Source organism: Cervus elaphus, chromosome 5 (assembly GCF_910594005.1).
Source record: "Cervus elaphus chromosome 5, mCerEla1.1, whole genome shotgun sequence".
Taxonomy (NCBI): Eukaryota; Metazoa; Chordata; class Mammalia; order Artiodactyla; family Cervidae; genus Cervus; species Cervus elaphus.
Window position 1 is genome coordinate 100679176 of NC_057819.1, and position 19704 is coordinate 100698879.

The 19704-nt window shown below is 45.2% G+C and overlaps 2 protein-coding genes and 1 non-coding gene across 8 annotated transcripts in view; 1 reads left to right on the forward strand and 2 right to left on the reverse strand.

Annotated features, from left to right (window-relative positions):
• The window catches only part of MYH10 (myosin heavy chain 10), a 122325-nt gene extending 106553 nt beyond the window's left edge, over nt 1-15772 (reverse strand). For 3 of the 6 annotated variants that reach the window (XM_043903811.1, XM_043903807.1, XM_043903812.1), the window contains exons 1-2: nt 15138-15291; nt 8048-8423 (exon numbers count right to left, since the gene is read on the reverse strand). In XM_043903811.1, coding sequence (XP_043759746.1) covers nt 8048-8392 — 345 coding nt within the window. In that variant the 5' untranslated portion in view covers nt 8393-8423; nt 15138-15291. Of the gene's footprint in view, nt 1-8047; nt 8424-13942; nt 14096-14444; nt 14580-15137; nt 15292-15404 lie in introns of those variants that run through there. The other 3 variants (XM_043903808.1, XM_043903809.1, XM_043903810.1) reach the window with 3 other exon arrangements.
• Nucleotides 4618-4758, reverse strand: LOC122695932. The gene has a single exon (XR_006341661.1). It is a non-coding gene; the product is annotated as a small nucleolar RNA SNORA79 (small nucleolar RNA).
• Nucleotides 14793-15470, forward strand: LOC122693221 (extensin-like). The gene has a single exon (XM_043900777.1). It carries the CDS (start codon nt 14793-14795, stop codon nt 15468-15470), a length of 678 nt encoding a protein of 225 aa, XP_043756712.1.
• Nucleotides 15773-19704: the final 3932 nt, after the last annotated feature.

A 19704-nucleotide genomic window follows, 5' to 3' on the forward strand; every position in this document is an offset into this window, starting at 1 on the left:
GATAAAGGTGACACTTCAGCACAGTGGAGACAGAGTTGTGTTTCAATAAATGGCACTGGACTAATTGAATAGACATTTGGGGGAAAAAAATTAAACCTTGCCCCTACCTTATACCATACACTTCCAAATAGAACTGAGACTGACTCTAAGAAATATATCATCAAATTCCCTTCTCCTCTGAGTCAGGCAGCAGGAGACTGAGGGTTGGGGGAGAATGAAGCCAGGATGTTTACCCACCAGGCCAGTGGGTCAGGTCCCCCCTGAAGGCGGTCACAATTTCCACCAGGAGGCCCTCTCCACAAAGCATCCTCTCCTAATCGAGGTACCAGCTCTTTGTTTCTTTAAAGATCAAGGTGGGTCCAAGACTCTCAGCCGTCACTAGTGGCAGGATACTGCAACATTTCTGCATCTGTTTTCTCAACTCTATTCACGTGTTTGTAAATCCTCCCCTTATCAAATGTGCCGAATACCTATTTAGAGGGCCGTGTGTTTCCTGATGGAATCTATTCAGGTATTGTCTAGAAATGCTCAAGATATGAGTGAAGGATATGCATGTCCAGTGTCACCCAGAAATTCCACTCCTGGCTATATACCTTATAGAAAGCCATGTACCAGGGCATGACCAAAGCTGGTCATTGAAGCAACGTTTGCAATAGCCCCAGACTGGGTGGGGGGGGAGACGGGGGAAATGTTCAAAATCAGTTGAGAGGATAAATAAATTGGGACAAAAATCTTACACTGGAACATTACATTCCACAAAAATGAACAAAATACTTGAACTTTTATAGTTTAGGGCATTTGATGACTCTTCAGTTCAGTTCAGTCGCTCAGTCGTGTCCGACTCTTTGCGACCCCATGAATCGCAGCACGCCAGGCCTCCCTCTCCATCACCAACTCCCGGAGTTTACCCAAACTCATGCCCATCGAGTTGGTGATGCCATCCAGCCATCTCATCCTCTGTCCTCCCCTTCTCCTCCTGCCCCCAATCCCTCCCAGCATCAGGGTCTTTTCCAATGAGTCAACTCTTCGCATCAGGTGGCCAAAGTACTGGAGTTTGAGCTTCAACATCAGTCCTTCCAATGAACACCCAGGACTGATCTCCTTTAGGATGGACTGGTTGGATCTCTTTGCAGTCCAAGGGACTCTCAAGAGTCTTCTCCAACACCACAGCTCAAAAGCATCAATTTTTCGGCGTTCAGCTTTCTTCACAGTCCAACTCTCACATCCATACATGACCACTGGAAAACCCATAGCCTTGACCAGGCGGACCTTTGTTGGCAAAGTAATGTCTCTGCTTTTTAATATGCTATCTAGGTTGGTCATAACTTTCCTTCCAAGGAGTAAGCGTCTTTTAATTTCATGGCTGCAGTCACCATCTGCAGTCATTTTGGAGCCCCCAAAAATAAAGTCTGACACTGTTTCCACTGTTTCCCCATCTATTTCTCAAGAGGTGATGGGACCAGATGCCATGATCTTAGTTTTCTGAATGTTAAGCTTTAAGCCAACTTTTTCACTCTCCTCTTTCACTTTCATCAAGAGGCTTTTTAGTTCCTCTTCACTCTCTGCCAAGAGGGTGGTGCCATCTGCATACCTTAGGTTATTGATATTTCTCCCGGCAATCTTGATTCCAGCTTGTGCTTCATCCAGCCTAGCGTTTCTCATGATGTACTCTGCATATAAGTTAAATAAGCAGGGTGACAATATACAGCCTTGACGTACTCCTTTTACTATTTGGAACCAGTCTGTTGGCCCATGTCCAGTTCTAACTGTTGCTTCTTGACCTGCATACAGGTTTCTCAAGAGGCAGGTCAGGTGGTCTGGTATTCCCATCTCCTTCAGAATTTTCCACAGTTTATTGTGATCCACACAGTCGAAAGCTTTGGCATAGTCAATAAAGCAGAAATAGATGTTTTTCTGGAACTCTCTTGCTTTTTCGATGATCCAGCGGATATTGGCAATTTGATCTCTGGTTCCTCTGCCTTTTCTAAAACCAGCTTGAACATCTGGAAGTTCACGGTTCACATATTGCTGAAGCCTGGCTTGGAGAATTTTGAGCATTACTTTACTAGCGTGTGAGATGAGTGCAACTGTGTGGTAGTTTGAGCATTTTTGGCATTGCCTTTCTTAGGGATTGGAATGAAAACGGACCTTTTCCAGTCCTGTGGCCACTGCTGAGTTTTCCAAATTTGCTGGCATATTGAGTGCAGCACTTTCACAGCATCATCTTTCAGGATTTGAAATAGCTCAACTGGAATTCCATCACATCCACTAGCTTTGTTCGTAGTAATGCTTCCTAAGGCCCACTTGACTGCACATTCCAGGATGTCTGGCTCTAGGTGAGTGAGCACACGTCATTGTGATTATCTGGGTCATGAAGATCTATTTTGTACAGTTCTTCTGTGTATTCTTGCCACCTCTTCTTAATATCTTCTGCTTCTGTTAGGTCCATACCATTTCTGTCCTTTATTGAGCCCATTTTTACATGAAATGTTCCCTTGGTATCTCTAATTTTCTTGAAGAGATCTCTAGTCTTTCCCATTCTGTTGTTTTCCTCTATTTCTTTGCACTGATAGCTGAGGAAGGCTTTCTTATCTCTCCTGGCTATTCTTTGGAACTGCATTCAAATGGGAATATCTTTCCTGATGACTCATACAAACTGTTAAAGATCTCCCAAATCCTCTGTATTATTTATTTTTATATAAATACACAAATATCAATAAACTGGGTTTTTTAACGTGTATTTATTTGTTTAAAAATAAAAATAATATTTTTAGGAAAAAATAACCTTTTGTTTTCCAAAACAAAAGCAAGAAGAGTGGCACTGTTTTTTATTTGCAAATCTTTTGTTGTCTGGCTTAATAGAAAACACTCAATTTTCTTAATAGAAAACATTCAACATTCTGTTTCAGCATTCAATCTATTTGTGTTGTTTTGACTGAAATACATGAAATTAGTTTTACACTGATATTTAATTTGAAAAGGGAGGAGTAGTTTAGCAATCTTCTCATGTAGTTATAGATATTTCTCTTTGATACTACACCAAAACTCAACAAGTGAGAATTTCTTAAAAATGAGATGCAATGTAACATCTGACACCCTGTCAGTGAACTTCCCATACTCTGTCACATCAAAGTCACTGGCTGAACTTGTATGCTGAACGAATCTTTCACCCAGGCATGATTTTGTAACACCATGTACACATCATTTGGAAAACTTTGGCTCAATGAATTATAGAAGTCTCCCAAATGATAACATCTCACACTATATGACATTATAAAAAAAAAAAAAAAACACATTCATTAATATTGCCATCTACCTCATCAGAAATGTTTTATGTATTGACAAGGTATTAAGTTCAGTGGCAGATGCAACTTTTTTTTTTTTTTTTTTTTTAAATATTTATTTATTTTATTTATTTATTTGGCTGTTCCCAGCCTTAGCTGCAGCATGTGGGATCAAGTTCCCTGACCAGGGATTGAACCCTGGCCCCCTGCATTGGGAGCACAGAGTCTTAGCCTCTAGACCACCAGGGAAGTCCCCAGATGCAACTTTTAATTTTCATGTGGAAAATCAAATTTCATCATTATTGACAAATATATTCAATTGTTTTCTTTGAAGTGTCAGACTCACTCTGTTCATTTTCTTTTCTTCTTTTGACCCCACCATGCAGTGTGTGGGACCTTAGCTTCCCAACCAGGATTGGAACCCACATCTCCTGAACTTGAGGTGCAGTCTTAACCACTGGACCACCTAGGAAGTCCCTGTTCATTTTCAAGAAAATGTCTGGCCAAGTACCCTGGTGTCAATTAACCATAGCTTATCTACCAGTCATTCTATCAACTAAAAATGACATTCTATTAAAAAAAAAATGGCAAGTTTAGCTTGCAACTCATATAGCTCTACATACATGCCTTTCTTCAAAGCAACCATCCTAGTTCAATATGCAGAAGTGTTTTGTGCATACTTATCATTTAATCACAAAGAATATTAAAAGATGCGTTCCCAATAGCTGAGACTTAATAAAACCTATCATTTCTCCTGCTTTATCAAGGACGTTCTTGAACAAAACCAGATCAGCACAACTACCAGGACAGTACGGGGTTACTGCCTTCATCCGTGAGAAGGTGTCAGCAGTTTTCCTCCCCATGGCTTCTGCACCGTCAGTATCACTGTCAACAGTGAAGGGGCAAATAAAGTCTTTGATAATCATGAACATAGTTTTGACCTCAAGGATGTCACAAAAGGGTCTTAAAAAAGCCCCTAGGAGTCTACAGAGCACCCTTTGAGAACTACTGAGTTACATTAACACAAAGTAACATGAGTGAATCTGAAAAATATAATTCTGAGCAAAAGAAAAAAACACAGACACAAAAAGGAATATATTAAGACATTCATTCATATAAAAATTCATCAACAGGCAAAACTAAACTATATTTTAAAGGAATATGTATGTAAGTTTGATCAAACACACTGCGAGTTTTTAAGACACTTCTCAATAACACAAAGACCAAGAAGAAAAAAAATTAGTAAAGTTTACACAGTTAAAAAGCTTAGTCTAATGGCCACATATAGAACTCCACACCCAACTGTAACAGAATACACGTTCTTTTTTTTTCTGATTGTTTGAGTCTGCAAAAATCAAAAGGCACTAACAGACAGCTAACCCATGGTGCCCTGAGTGAAGACAAGTCAGTTTAGATATATGATGGACTAAAATCCCACTACTTACGGCTCCATGCAGTGAGAATAAAGCCATCAAAAAAGAACACGCGTTCTTTACAAACATACAGAACGCTCATAAATGCAACTGACAGTGTGCTACAGGTGACAAGTCTCAACAGAAGCAAGGAATGACAAATACTATGTGGACTATATTCTTTGACTAAAATGAAATTAACTTGAAAATCAGTAACAAAAAAAGATAACTTAAAAACCAACGTTTAGGTACACTTTTAAATGGTTCACAGGTTGAAGAAGAAAGAAGTTAGAAAATATTTAGAACTGAACAATAAAAACACTACACATCAAAATCTGTGAAGGGCATGTGTCCACAGGGTTGCAAAAGAGTTGGACACGACCTGGCGACTGAACAACAACAAACAAAGCTAAAAAGTCAGTAGAGATGACATTCGCAGTTTTTAAATGATTTTATTAGGAAAGAAAATGAAAATTAATGACCAGAAGAGCTGGATGTTGGGGAGATTAAATCTAAAGATATAAGGAAGTAACATAACCAAACCTGTTAGTAACCTAAGTACCTTACATTGTATCTTATCTATAGAAATATATCCCAAAGGTCCCAGCCAAGCTATTATAGTGTCTGTATCATGGTACCTCAACTGATCAATTTCAATTGCCTGGTAAATTTCAAAGCCCAACACACCTTTCACTCAATGCTTAGCAATCATGGCCACCCACAGCCCCATTCCTTAGCAGGTTTCTTTAGAGTCAAGCGCTCCAATATGAATCTACTGTAGGAAACTTTTCTTCACCCCACTAACTGAAGGTATGATCCTCCAAACCCTCACCTCTCTTGAGACCCTAGAACTTCTTAAAAAACTCAGATTCTCCTTTTGTAAAGACCATGCGGCCACGCTTTGAGAAGAAACTCAAGATAATTCACTTATGTTGTCCCTAAATTAAGCTGGAAATAAGTCAAACTCAATAAAAGATACTTGCAAAGTCTTAGAACTGTCATGAGGAATAGCTACAATAAACCAAACTGTCTTTCCCTTCATCCTTCGCTTTCACCCACAGCCTCCTACCCCTCAGTGCAGTCAGGGGGTCAGGGGGAGTCAAGGTGAAGACAAACTCCTGTTCTTGAGGCAGTGCTCCTAACCTTTTTGGCTGTGTCCCTGCATTTCCAGCCCTTCACAATTCACTGCACAGGGGATCATCCAAAATGGATCCACCTCTCTGATCTCAACATTATGATCTGACCACAATCCCTGCATATCGCAGTTTTCTCACTCCCTCTCTCCAGACAAAAATATACTCTGCTGCTCAGTCTCCATTGGATTCCCAATGCTGCTCTCCAACTGTTTTCTTATCCTTTGCTTCCTCCCTTTTCCAAGGCATCCCCGTTCTCCTCAAGCCACCCACCCAACCCTGGTGCCTCTTACTCTTACTTTACATCCTAACTCACAGAGAAAAAATAAAATAAAAGAGACCATCAGGCTTGATTCAAACCACTCTGGCAAAAGTCATGAATGAACTACTCCTTCTGAGATGCGCCCATGGCAAACTCCTTCCTAGCAGCCAGATTCCAGCTCAAATGCTACCTTCTCAGAATCCTTCCCATACTCACGGGGGAAAGCCATCTCCATAGTCCTGTTTCAGTTCCTTATAAGGAAGTATCACGAAGGCAGGGATTGGCCTGGCCTGTTCCCCGCACTCCCTCCAGCACCTGGAACAGAGCTGTTGTTCAGTCACTAAGCCATGTCTGACTCTATGACTCCATGAACTGCCGCACGCCAAGCTTCCCTGTCCTTTACTGTCTCCCGGAGTTTGCTCAAACTCACGTCCATTGAGTCATCCAACCATTTCATCCTGTGCCACCCCCGCCTCCTGCTCTCAATCTGTCCCAGTATCAGGGTCTTTTCCAATGAGTCAGCTCTTCACATCAGGTGACCAAAGTATCGAGCCTTCAGCATCAGTCCTTCCAATGAATATTCGGGGTAGAACATAGTAGGTGCTCAGTACATATCCACTAAATAAACTAATTCTGTGGGAAAATGACCTCTGAGTTGCTGAAGTTCTGACTTATGCCTGAACATTATTAGTACAAACGCTACCTCTGCCTAAAATTCAAGTAGTTTCCCAAATTCAGACCATTACAATCTCAAACCTTTCTCTCAACGTCTCTTCCTTCTAAATCTACCTTCTATCTACCATGCCTTCTTTATCCTTTTACTTTATTGAAGTATAGTTGATTTAATATGTGTAAATTTCTACTGTACAGCAAAGTGATTCCCATATATATATGTATATGTAAAAGAATTTGAAAAAGTGTGTACATACACACACTCTTTTTCATATTCTTTTTCATTATGGTTTATCAAAGGATACGGAATACAGTTCCCTGTGCTATACTGTAGGAACTTGTTCTTCCATTCCCTATATGATAGCTTGCATCTACTAATCTCAAACTCCCAAATCATCCCTCCTCCACCTCTCCCCCATGGCAACCACAAGCCTGTTCTCTAGGTCTGCGAGTCTGTTTCTGTTTCGCAGATAAGTTCGTATCACATTTTAGATTCCACGTGTAAGTGATATCACATGGTGTTTGTCTTCGTCTGACTGACTTCATTTAGTGTGGTCATCTCGAGGTCCACCCACGCTGCTGCTAATCACCCTGTCTTCTTTAAACCAACGCCACCACCTGTGTCTACCATCCCTTCAAGCACATTTTGCTTGAAGCATATTTCTAGCAAGTGTATTTCTAGATTCTTTCAGTATCTGGCTTGCATATTTCTTCTCGACCTTACCCCTTATTATTTTGGGGAACTTCTATATGCTCAGCAACATTGTCAGTGACTGCGACATGTGTCAACTACTAACCACAGGACAGCCCCAGCTTCAATCTGACCCTGAACTGTTTCCTCTTAAAAACCTCAGCATTCAGCTTTCCCACTTCCCTGTACCCAATGACCTTGGTCTCGCTCTTCACTGAAACCTCTAAGCTTGCAGCCCCGCCTCTTTACACCCGAGTATACACCAGAAATCCAGTGTATATCCTACCGTGAATGCAACTCTCATTACCATATTAAGCTCCCTGATCTTTCTGCCACAAGCTCTTCTCCATCTTATTAGGCTCCAGAGCACCCCTACACAAAAGTCTCAAATCCATTTTAGTGTATTTAATCCAGACTGGATTATTTAAAATTAAGATTTAAAGCAAAGTAAGACTTGGGACAATCTTCCCATCTTTAGTACAAATAGTCATGTTAAACAGAGAGAGAGTATTCCACATTGATTAGGGCTGTATGTACAATTTTCATGAATTCCCAGGCACCAATTCACATGATTATTTAGAGGGCATACTTACATAGATAAGTCCTGAATAGTAACGATCCTTCAGATTATGTAAAACAGAAGCTTCGTTCAAGCACGTCAATTCTGCCATATCCTCCACCTTGGAAAACTTAGGTGGGTTCATCTTCTGAATATCATCTTTGTTGACCATTGCTTTCTTTCCATTCTCCGCCAACTCCACCATAACTTCATCTCCCCGTTCTTCTTTGATACTAGCTGCCTCAAAGCCATGGCGTTCCGACGGGATCCACACTAGCTTTTTGGCCGTCCAATCAGCCTGAGTGGCAGGGTTGTAGATGACTGCCCTGTCCACAAAGAGATACCTCTCTGGATCTTCGAGTCCAGTTCTCTGTGCCATTGTAAACAGGAAGCTCCAAGGGCAATCGCCTCTACGAGAAGAGGAGGAAAACAAAGTCAGATATTTAGAAATAAGCCATGGTTCACAACTCTTCTAAGAAACTTAAAACAAAAGCTCTGGTAAATAGAATGCATGAACTTGGAGTGAAGAAGCTGGTGCAGCCCCCTCCAGGGCCACAATAACTGGGTTTCCAAGGTAAATTTCAGGGGTGACCATAAATGATGACTGGTTCTCTGAGGACCACTTGAGATGTACCCTCAGTCACTGAGGGCTGAAAAACAAGTGGGAGGAAACAGCAGAGCTGCAGTTGGACTCTGTTTTTCTCTTCCTCTCCTATTTCACCCTTGCCACAAATTAAACCGGGAGTTAAGAAGGGAAAGGAAAACTAAGAAAACGAAAACAGAGATTCAGGATAAAAGACCCAGGGAGTGGTGCTGCAATGAGAGCAACCACCTGGATGTCGCTACAGAAATGCACGGTGGCTACCAGTGGAGCAAACCTCAGGTCTAGAATGTTCCTCCCCTCCTGTGTGTGTGTGCACAGTCACTAAGACATGTCCACTTGGCGACCCCATGGACTGCAGCCCACCAGGCTCCTCTGTCCATGGAATTTTCCAAGCAAGAATACTGGAGTGGGTTGCCATTTCCTACTCCAGAGCATCTTTCCAACCCAGGGATTGAACCTGTTTTTCTTCGTTTCCTGCGTTGGCAGGCAAATTCTTTACCACTGCGCCACCTGGGAAGATGTCCTTCAGACAACAGACTCAACACTCTTACGATTCCCCTAAGCCAGCCCCCGGCAGCTTCTCCACGGCCTACGTGATCTCAGTGTGATCACAGGAGGCCACGGAGAGTAAGTGAATGAGTTGGTGTCACACCCAGCCTTTCAAGTATGTGATGGTGGCTGTCCAGGTCTCCACTCCCAGGCCTGCAGCTGCTCCCCTCCGGCTCCTCTTCTGCATTCCGTCCTGCACCAGGACTCACTCCCCCACTCTGGTCTCTTGCCTCGAAACAGACTCCACGTGTTTACACCCCTTTAGAGGGGCCGGAAGCAAACAGAATATTCCAGATGTGGTGTGACTGGTGCAGAAGAGAAAGGAACTGTTCACAGCCTTAGCCCTGGCAGGGAAAGCAGAGCATGTTTCTGGGACTTCTACAATGAATGTATCTAAGACCTCAGTGGTTTACTGAGTGCTCACTGCTGGCTCACATGGAGCTGTCAGCCAAAGCCCAGTGCACAGTCCTTGAAGGTACTTCCCCTCTCACGCTTGTGGGACTGACTTTGCGGATCAAGTGACAGGATTTTACATTCGTCACTCACCTTTCTGATGTGACTCATCATTCCTGCCTGACAAGTGTCTTTCTGGAGTCCAATACCATCATTAAACACTTCCCTTATGACGGAGTACTAAGTCGTTTTCCAGCCAAATTCCAGGTTATCACAAACCTCACTCAGATCAAAGTGAGAAGGCAAGGAAGCAGCTGTTCTTGCTCCTCCATCCGACTCTCCCAACTTCTCCCTCTCCCCCAAATGAGGTAAGCTCATTTGGTAAGCTCTTGCCTGCATGCCTACCTACCTACCCACCTCTTAGATGGAAGGCTGCAAGGGAAATCAAAATCACCCCAGGTTGTGAAGAGGTTTTTTTTTTTCTTTATTTTTTTTTTCGGCCATGCCACACGACATTTGGGACCACAGTTCCTCAACCAGGGATCAAACCTGGGCCCCCTGCGGTGGAAGCGTGGAGTCCTAACCACTGGACCGCCAGGGAAGTCCCATCAAGAGGTTCTTAACCTCCAGTGCACAGACAAAGTTCAGGCTTCATGAAGGCACTGAAATAGGTCTAAATACACTGTGCAATTTTTTGTAGACCTGTGCCTTTCTGAAGAGAACACTCATAACTTTCTTCAGATTCTTAACTATCTAGCTATCTTTATCCTAAAAGATTAAACACTGATAGAGGAAACAAAATACTAGCCCTTTCAGGCCCAGTAAGAATGTACTAGAATCAAATAGCTAAGATTCTTCAGAAACTGGTTGTTACAATGTAAAGGATTACAAACACTCATGGCCTGGAGCAGAGTTCTCAAGCTTTGGCTCTTACATCAGCAACACCTGAAGGGTTTATTAAAATACAGACTGCCAGGCCTCATTCTCAGTAGGTCTGGGGTGGAGACCCTCGGTCATTTGCATATCTAACAAATTCCCAGATGCTGCTGATAATGCTGGTCCTGGGAGCACACTTTGAGAACCATCATTCCACAGTTCTCTGGTTGCCATGGTGAACCACCGCTACTACCAGGTATGTTGGGGAGGCGAAAAACATTGAAAACCAATGTTTCAGACTAATTCATAAACTGAATTAGAGGATATGCTTACCAGTTTTCGAGTATACAATCGGATAAAACAAAATCACAAAACACGTAACATTAAGACTTCTACCAACAGATTTACTAATATGCTTTCTAACTAAAAGGCATCCACGTGGGAAAAGGCAATAGAAAAAATATTCATGCATATATGTACATTCTGAAGCATGGTTTCAAAAACATATCACCTCTCCAGACTGCACTAATAAGATTAATAACAGAGTCTTCTGTCTTCCCAGCCTATACACTACCCACTGCTAGGAAGAAGATGGCTTTGAAGTGGGAATCACCCTGGATAAATCTGGATACAGACAATAGAACACATTCTACCTCAGGAAGAACAGCCTCTTAGAGAAAATATCCAACTGGAACAAAAGAGGATAACAAGTTACCCTTATTATCCATACTAGGTATAAACTGTGTACCTGATACAATACTTCAGAAAGATGCGTGCATTTCTTTCCTTTTACAATCGGCATGTAAATTATCCGCTGAGATTTAGCAAGTGACTATAAATTAGAATAACTTAACAGGTCATTTCTAGGGCAGGTCTTTTTTTTTTTAAGTAAATGATGGATTTACAAAATTATTTGATCAAATCAACACATTTTAAATTTATTAGTATGTACTACTGCTAGGTGGGGGAACACCTGTAACTTAACATAAGAAAAAAAGGGATCACAAAAGTGTGATTATAATACGCTCCCAATTTTGTGGGGAAAAATTACATATAAATGTCTTTTTTTGTTTCAAAGGAAACAGACAGTCACTGCGTCTTCACTGGGTAGTGGGATTACAAACTTCTTTTACCTTTTACTTTTCCAGAGTTTTCTATAACTCACTGAATGCTGCAAGGATGGCTTTGTCCTTGCTATATGGTGAACTGACTCCCTGGTCACAGGAGGGCATTTATATACCTTCTGATCAGCATTACAGCAACAGTCCTGACCCTCAGAGTAAGTTTCGGCTTCTCCTCCACCACCAAAAGCCTACCATTCCTTTAAATTCTGACCCAAATGCCATCCTTTCACAAGTTCTTTTCAGGTCAACCTGGCAATTTAATCCTTATCCTTCTCCTAACATTTTGTACTGCTCTTCTGGCATCCCTCTCGTCTTTGTACCAGAGGACTCAGCAGGTAGTAGGTGCTCAAATCCTTGTTTAGATGGTAGAGTCCCTGAGGCCAGGGAAGATGTTTTGTTCCTTTTAACTGTTCACATGTGGTTGCCAAATATGTTGTATTTTTCTCATTCCATTGAACATTTGGCAACTTGTCTTGATAATGCTGGTATTTACCAGGGAAAACACTTTCAAATGCTTTGCCTTGTAGGAAGGGTAACAGAATTTTGGAAACAACAAATACTGTTATTATATACCATTAATGATGGCCAGGCGCTATTCTTAAATGGTTTATGTGTATATATATCAACTCTTAATCCTCACAACAGGCTTCCCAGGTAGGTGCTTGTAATATCTCCATTTATAGGTAAGGAACCCAAGGTTCAGAGAAAGCCAAAAACTGGCCCAAAGTCACAGAGCTAACAAAGAACAGAGCTGGGAGGAAACCCAGAGTTCAGCTCCAGAACACATACTACAGGGATGGAAGGTGAGGAGGAGAAAATTTTGACATGTAGTACACTACATACTGCCTGTCGATCAATGACCAATTACAGTTTCAAGAGCACATGGTCAGGGAATTCCCTGGCAGTCCAATGGCCGGGACTCTGCACCTCCACGCTGGGGCCCAGGTTTGATCCTTGGTTGGGGAACTAAGGTCCCACAAGCCGCATGGTGTGGCCAAAAAAAAAAAAAGGAAAAATGAGGACAGGCTCAGCCAATGAACACACTGGCACAATCTAGCAAAGGCTTTACATTTCATTAAAAAAAAATACCTATATTGGAACAAAAAGGAATAAATAGGAATCTCTTTGTAACAGAATCTGAAAGTTTTTGGTGTCCTCTGAAGTAACTGCCTAATTATACTTAAATCATTTATCAGCCGCCCCCTACCCCAGAGTCAAAGCCCCATCACCTTCATTGATTTTTAGACATACACACGTACCCCTGGAGGTCCATCCCCAAGGCCATCTTTTACTCCCAAAGAAACACCACCCACTAAGCTTCTCAACTGCCTCTCAGCACCTATGGTACGTAGAGGCACAGGGAAACAGTTTTGTGACTATCTTGCATACCAAAATCCAAACAAAAATGATGGATAAATGATCCATGATAGCACATCTCTCTGAGACAGATAAACTGAAACAGAATCGTCTACAATTTGTGTAAAACTACCACTGAGGTCACTCATCTTACAGAGACCTGTAAGTCTGTTCATTTATCAAAATCATGTTTAACCAAAAATGAGCAGAAATGCAAATCAAGTGCAAAAGGACACTACCACTCTTCATGGCCCAAGCCACCTCTGTTAATATCTTTACACTGTGTTAAATGTTTCTGAAGCGGGGAGACTGACACCAGGAATTTTTATTCTTCTTACATGCCAAGAAGGTACAGAAACTGCTTAAGACTACAGTCTTTCACCATACAACGTGCCCTTGAAAATTTCCTGTGTCTCACCTTCCATCCACCCTGTCTTCCTTGAAATGATTTCCCTAAGGGGCCCAAGTAAAAAGGCATGCTCTCGGGTCACATCTCTTTGCTGCAAAAGCTGGTGCTATATCGCCCAATTACACCATATGCTTTCTCCAGATAAGGACGGGGAGGAACTGAATTTAAGATGCAGAAGTAAGGAGATGCATAAAATGGCCACTTTTCCAGGATCCATGACAGACAGGGCATACTTAAACATCAAAAGCATGGGACTAAAAGGGTAATTAATGAGGGCCGATGGATGAAGGAAATGAAACAATAAATAGATTAAAGTTTTCCAGAGTGAGATACTATCAAGAATAATGAAGCCTGACTCAAAGAATCCTCAGTTTCAACGTTAAAAAACAAAAATCTCGGCAAAACTGAAGTATTAAATTTGGTATTATATTATTCAGCTTAAACAGCCGTCTTTGTTTCATTTGCACTAGGGATCTACCCGCCTGCTTTCCCCTACCCTACCCACCCCACCCCACCCCACCCCCTTCCATCAACCGCAGTGATCTTGAAGGGAGCTGCAGAGGCCCTAAGGAACGGAGATAACGGTCATAGGCAGAGGCCACGTTAGCCAAAACTCACCAGCCGAGCTCAGACCCGCCAGGTCGCCAGCCTCCTTCCCATGGCCCCGGTTCCCAGGCAGGCCGGGCTGGGGGCCTCGCCGGTCCCCGGGCCGCATCCGCCCACCGCAGGCCCACAAAGCCCGCGCGGACGCCGGGACTCGGCGCCTTCAACTTCCCTCCGACCTCGTTCCAGGCCGATTTTATGGGATCAAGGTTGGACCACCCCCCCTCCCTGCAGAAGGCCAGGGAGAGACTCCGCGGCGAGCCATGCCCAGATCCCTTACACAATAAAGGAATCCCGAAGCAAGGGCTGACCCTCCCCCCCCCCCCAGCCGCCCTGCTGCAGCGCGCCCCCGCCACATTTCCCGCCTCGCCCCCTCAAGCCGCCCGGGCCTGGCCGGACGTCCACCCCCGGCCCCCGCCGCCCCCACAGAGCCTGGTCTGACGCCGCCCCTCCCGCCCTGCTCCCCCGGGACCACCGGAGCCCGACCCTCCCCAAGACCGCGGCCGGCTGATCAGACCTTCACCCGCCGCGCGCTGTCCCGGCCGTGCGCAGCCCTGCCCTCGCGCCCCTCCACGCCGCAGGTCCAGGCGCGCCGCCCGCCTTCCGACCCCTCGGCGAACTCCGCACCGCACTCTGGGTGCCGGAGCCGGCCTAAGCCACCCAGCAGCCCAACCAAGGGCCCTTCCCGTCCAGCGCTCCCCCCACCCCCAATCGGGATTGCGCTTTCCAGCCCGCCCCAATACTCCCTCCCCTCCTGAGAAACAGGCAAAGAGTCGTGGGATCCCCGGGGACCCCCCCACTAGCGCACGAGGTCCCCCCAACCACGCGCCGCACGGATCCCGAACGCCGAGTACCAGGTCCGCACATGCCCACCCGCAGATCTCCATCCCCAGCCCCCCCAGGGGCAGTTCTCCCGCACCCCCAGGCCCTCATCCCCGCAGGAGTTTCTCACTCTCAAGGACCTCATTCCCCGCCCCTCCAGGGGTCTCTCCACCCACTGGGGTCCCGTTCCCCGCCACCACCCCGCAGTGTCCTTCCTGGCAGGAATCTACGACCCCCGCAGAACAAACCCTCCGCCCAGAGTCCCTTCTCTCTTCCCCAGCTCCCTCTTCGGCTCCGTTCTCGCCTTCCAGAGCCGCCGAGGATCCCTCCCCCCACCACAAACCGTCTCCGGTCTCCACTCTCGGACCCGGGCAACCGCACCTCTCACCTTCAGCCGAAGATGGTGGCGCCGGCGCACGTCCCCAGCCGCGACCACAGAACCGGCGCCTCAGTCCCAAACCCACCGCTGCCTCCGCCGGGCTCCTTTAGCACTGCTACTCCGGGCTGCCCCACCCACTCCCACCCTCATTGGGCCAGCTCCACGCCCGTCACCACCGCCCCCAGACCCACTGGTCCGTTTGCGCGCCCATCTCCAAGGGAAGACGTTAGCAACCCGAACGAAGCTACCTTCCCGAGGTCCGCTCCCTCCACCCACCTGAAACGATGCTCATTGGCTCCCGCTCCCAGACCAGGCGGCCGAGGCCCCCATATTATAGGCTGAGCCGCACGTCCATCAGAGATTCCGGGAGGTGCGGCCGGGACAGTTGTGGGTGATTGGCTGGCTAGGGCGGAGATGGACAGCTGAGACTGGCAGGGCGTCCCACGATCCCGCGGGGCAGTGGGTGCGGACCCCGCAGCGGCTTTGGCTGTGCGAATGGAGGGGCAGGTGTGCCGCGGGCAGAGCCCCGAGCTCCGCCTGGACGCTCCACGCCCTGGCGTCGGGCCGCCGCGGCAGCTCAGCCCCGAGCCTCGCCGCCCCCTCTGCCTGTTGCAGCCGGCGTGTCCCGCAGTGGGACCGGCTTCCACTGCCGAGTCGCGGGCCCCCGGAGCTGCCTGCAGGGGCGGGGCCGGAGCGCGGTCCAGAGGCCTGACGTCACCCCCGGGGCTGCGGGGAGTGGGGGCCACGGCTCTGCGGCTCACCTGCAGTGGGGGAAGGGAGGCAGGGCTCGGACTGCGGCTCTGCCCATGCGCACCAGCTGGGGGAGTGGGGCGGGGGGAAGGCAGATCGCCTGCCGTCGGCGGTCTGCACTCAGGCCCCTGGTTCGACCTCGGGCCCGGGCTGACCCTGCCTAGGTCCGCTGAGCGCCGGCCGCCGGGTTTGCGAGGGGAGGAGCTTCCCTACCCAGACGCCTGGCTGGGCTGAGATTCCAGAATATTGAGAAGGGAACCCACCTTGGGAAAACGACTTCACGTCATTCATTCCTTCGTTACTTTCTTCTTTCTTTTAGTTTACAGTTCCCTACATGAGAGGGGCTATGAGGAGGTTCTGCTGGACTCTCTTATCCCTCAGGGCCTATTAACTTTTCAAAGGCCTTGTAAAAAACGTTTGAGACCTGAAGAAAAAAATAAAGGTTCCAAAAGAAGGAAAGGCAACTAGAAAAATCCGAGTTAATATTTAATGAAATGTCTGCAATATCTAATCAACTGCGACACGACCCTAATTATATATAAATATAATAAAGTTTAGGTAAGTCACAAGAATAAAATGATTTAGTCTTAAAAAAAAAATGAAATTTACAAAATCTTTTCCAAAAAATTTTTATAGCAAGATGTTACTTCATGTTCAATAAGGATGCATTTTAATATTTACAACATGATGTATGTAAATGGCTAAGCCTAGGAAACTTCCAGTCTGGTAAAAGGTGAATAAAGCAAAAAAACAAGGCAGGAAATGATGAGGAGGGGTTGGTAGAATTCAGAGACAATTTCAAGGCAGCTGAATGCAGAGTCCTTCCTGGGGAAGTCAGAATCGGGTCCTGTATTGTCCTTTGTCCTAGTGCATCTGGTCCCCCACCCCCACCTGCCTGCTAGAGTAAGCTGCCCCTTGTCCAGGTGTCTTGTGACTTGGCTCCATGAAGTCTGTCCTTAATGCAGCCTGCACATGGAGTGCAAGTTAACTGTACGTAGTATGTGACAAGTATTCCTCTTCTGAATTAAAAAATAAACTTTTTACAGAAGACGAAACACTCCATTTCTAACGCCTGAGTCTCAGCTTTGCCCGCCACTGAAGTCATTTCTGAGTGCACAGAGCGTTCACACACAAACCGCCCCATCAGCCACCAAGTCTGTGATTTCCCATAATTATAAAACAAAGTCAGTGGACCATCAGAAGAGGAAGCCAGGAAGCTCAGCTCAACAGAATTCAACATCACAAAGACATCAGTCTCAATGAGAAAATCAGTAATAAAAGACTGTCTCCAGAAATTCCCTGGCAGTCCAGTGGTTAGGACTTAGAAGTGTTCACTGCCAGAGCTCAGGTTCGATCCCTAGTAAGGTAACTAAGATCCTGTAAGTTACATGGCTCAGCCAAAAACAAAAACACTGTCCCTTAATGTGTCTCTGGGTTTCCCAGGTGGCACTTCGGTAAAGAATCAGCCTGCCAATGTAGGAGACACAGGTTTGATCCCTGGGTCAGGAAGATCCCCCAGTGTAGGAAATAGCAGCCTACTCCAGTATTCTTGCCTGGAGAATTCCATGGACAGAGGAGCCTGGCAGGCTACAGTCCATAGGGTCACAAAGAGTCAGACATGACTTAGCACACACTCATGCACACAAAAGTATCTCTAGCCATGGCATCTCTCCAACCTTGGGGCCTTATATTTTCAACTGTCTGCTAGGTGTCCAGACCTGGATTGGAGGACAACTGCAAAAGCAGGAAGTCCCGAACTTATCTTCTTCCCACATCCACTTCATCTCACCCAAATTCTTTTTCTTCCCAACTTCCCTTTGTCTTTTAACACAATCAATCTTGAAACCACTTCGATTCCTTCCTCTCCCTTGCTCCCACACTGTGTTCCCCTCCACCTCAATCATCCAGCCAGCCAGGCTCTTCAGACTCCAGTCTTACCCCACATAGCTCCATCCCAGAATCTGTCAACTGTTTTGAGCAGGAAAACACAGGATTTAGGACCACATAGACCTGGCTTTAAATCCGTCTCTGCCACTTCTTGTTGTTTAGTCGCTCAGCTGTGTCCAACTCTTTGTGACCCCGTGGACTGTGGCCCACAAAGCTCCTCTGTCCTTTGGATTCTCCAGGCAAGCATACTGGAGTGGGTTGTCAATTCCTTCCCCAGGGCATCTTCCCAACCCAGGAATGGAACCCATGTCTTCTGCTTGGCAGGCAGATTCTTTGCCACTGAGCCACCTGGGAAGCCCCACCAAAGTTTTAATCTTAAACAAATTCCTTAACCTCATCTCTCAAAAGAAGCTACAAATACATACCTAAAGGACTCATTCAATCCATATGTAACAGGTTAATTTACTGGGGAAAAAAGCATGGTGTTATGAACATATCAATGAAAATGGTCTTTTCCCCCCACCTAGTCTACAAGTTCATTACAAAAGAGTGAGAAATCTTTGTTCTCTCTTCATAATAATTTTTGCTAACAGTCTAGGCTGCTTTTACTCCCAAAAGAAAAAGGTCACAGGCCATTGTTTTGCAGAGTCCAAGTCACAAGTCCAAACTCATTCACTGATGACAGTTCCGGCCCATGAACCTGGTTTGTTCTAAGCTGTTTTGTTCCATCTGTACAAGGCTGATATGAAGCATTTTAAAAATAAATTTGAGTGAATTCCAACACTTAATAATCAAGAGCTATCCAACATCATTAACCATTTGGGAAACACAAATCAAAACCACAATGAGATACCACTTCACACCCACTGAAATGACTGTAATCAAAAAGGCAGACAATAACAAATGTTGGTGAGGATGCAGAGAAACAGGAACTCTCAGTGATTTCTGGCAGGAATGTAAAATGGTATAGCTGCTCTGGAAAACAGTTTGCCAATTTTCATTAAGTTAAACAGGAATGTACTGGACTTCCTTGGTGGTACAGTGGTAAAGAATCCACCTGCCAATGCAGGGGATACAGGTTCGATCCCTGGTCCAGGAAGATTCCACATGCTGGGGGGCAACTAAGTTTGTGCACTACAAGTACTGAAGCCCATCACCCTAGAGCCCATGCTCTGTAGCACTAGAAGCCACCACTATGAGAAGCCGGTGCACTGCAGATAGAGAAAGCCTGCAGGCAGCAGTGCAGCCCAAAATAAATAAATAACAAAAACAAAAACCAACAAAAAAACAGAAATGTACCATGTAACTCACAATTTTATCCTTAGATATCTACCAAAAAAACCAAAAACAAAAGTAAATATATATGGACACAAAAACTTGTACATAAATGTTCATAGCAGCATTATTCATGATAGCAAAAAAAAAAAATGGACTGTCCGTCAACTGGTAAATGGGTTGACAAAATGTACACCCACACAATGGAATACTACTATTCAGCAATAAAAAGGAATAAACTACAGATTCATGCAGCAACAGGGATGAACCTTGAAGACATGTTCAGTGAAAGAAGTCAGACAGAGAAACCACATACTGTATGATTCCATTTATAGGAAATGTCCCCCAAAGGCAAAGCTCTAGAGACAAAAAATAGAACATTAGCTGCCCCAGGGTGAGGGCTGGGGAGAGGAGAAGGGAGGACAGCACAGGGATTAACAGTAAATATACATGTGGGATCTTATTGTGATGATGCAAGTGTTATAAAATTGATTTATGGTGATGGTTACACAGCTGGATAAATTTACCAAAAAGTCTATTTTATGGGATTCCCAAGTGGCTCAGTGGTAAAGAATCCGCCTGCCAATGCAGGAGATGAAGGAGACACAGGTTCTGTCCCTGGGTCGGGAAGATCTCTGGAAAAGGAAATGGCGACCCACGCCAG

Coding starts and splice junctions, on each gene's coding strand:
- LOC122693221 (XM_043900777.1), top strand. CDS start 14,793: ATGCCCACCCGCAGATCTCCATCCCCAGCCCCCCCAGGGGCAGTTCTC.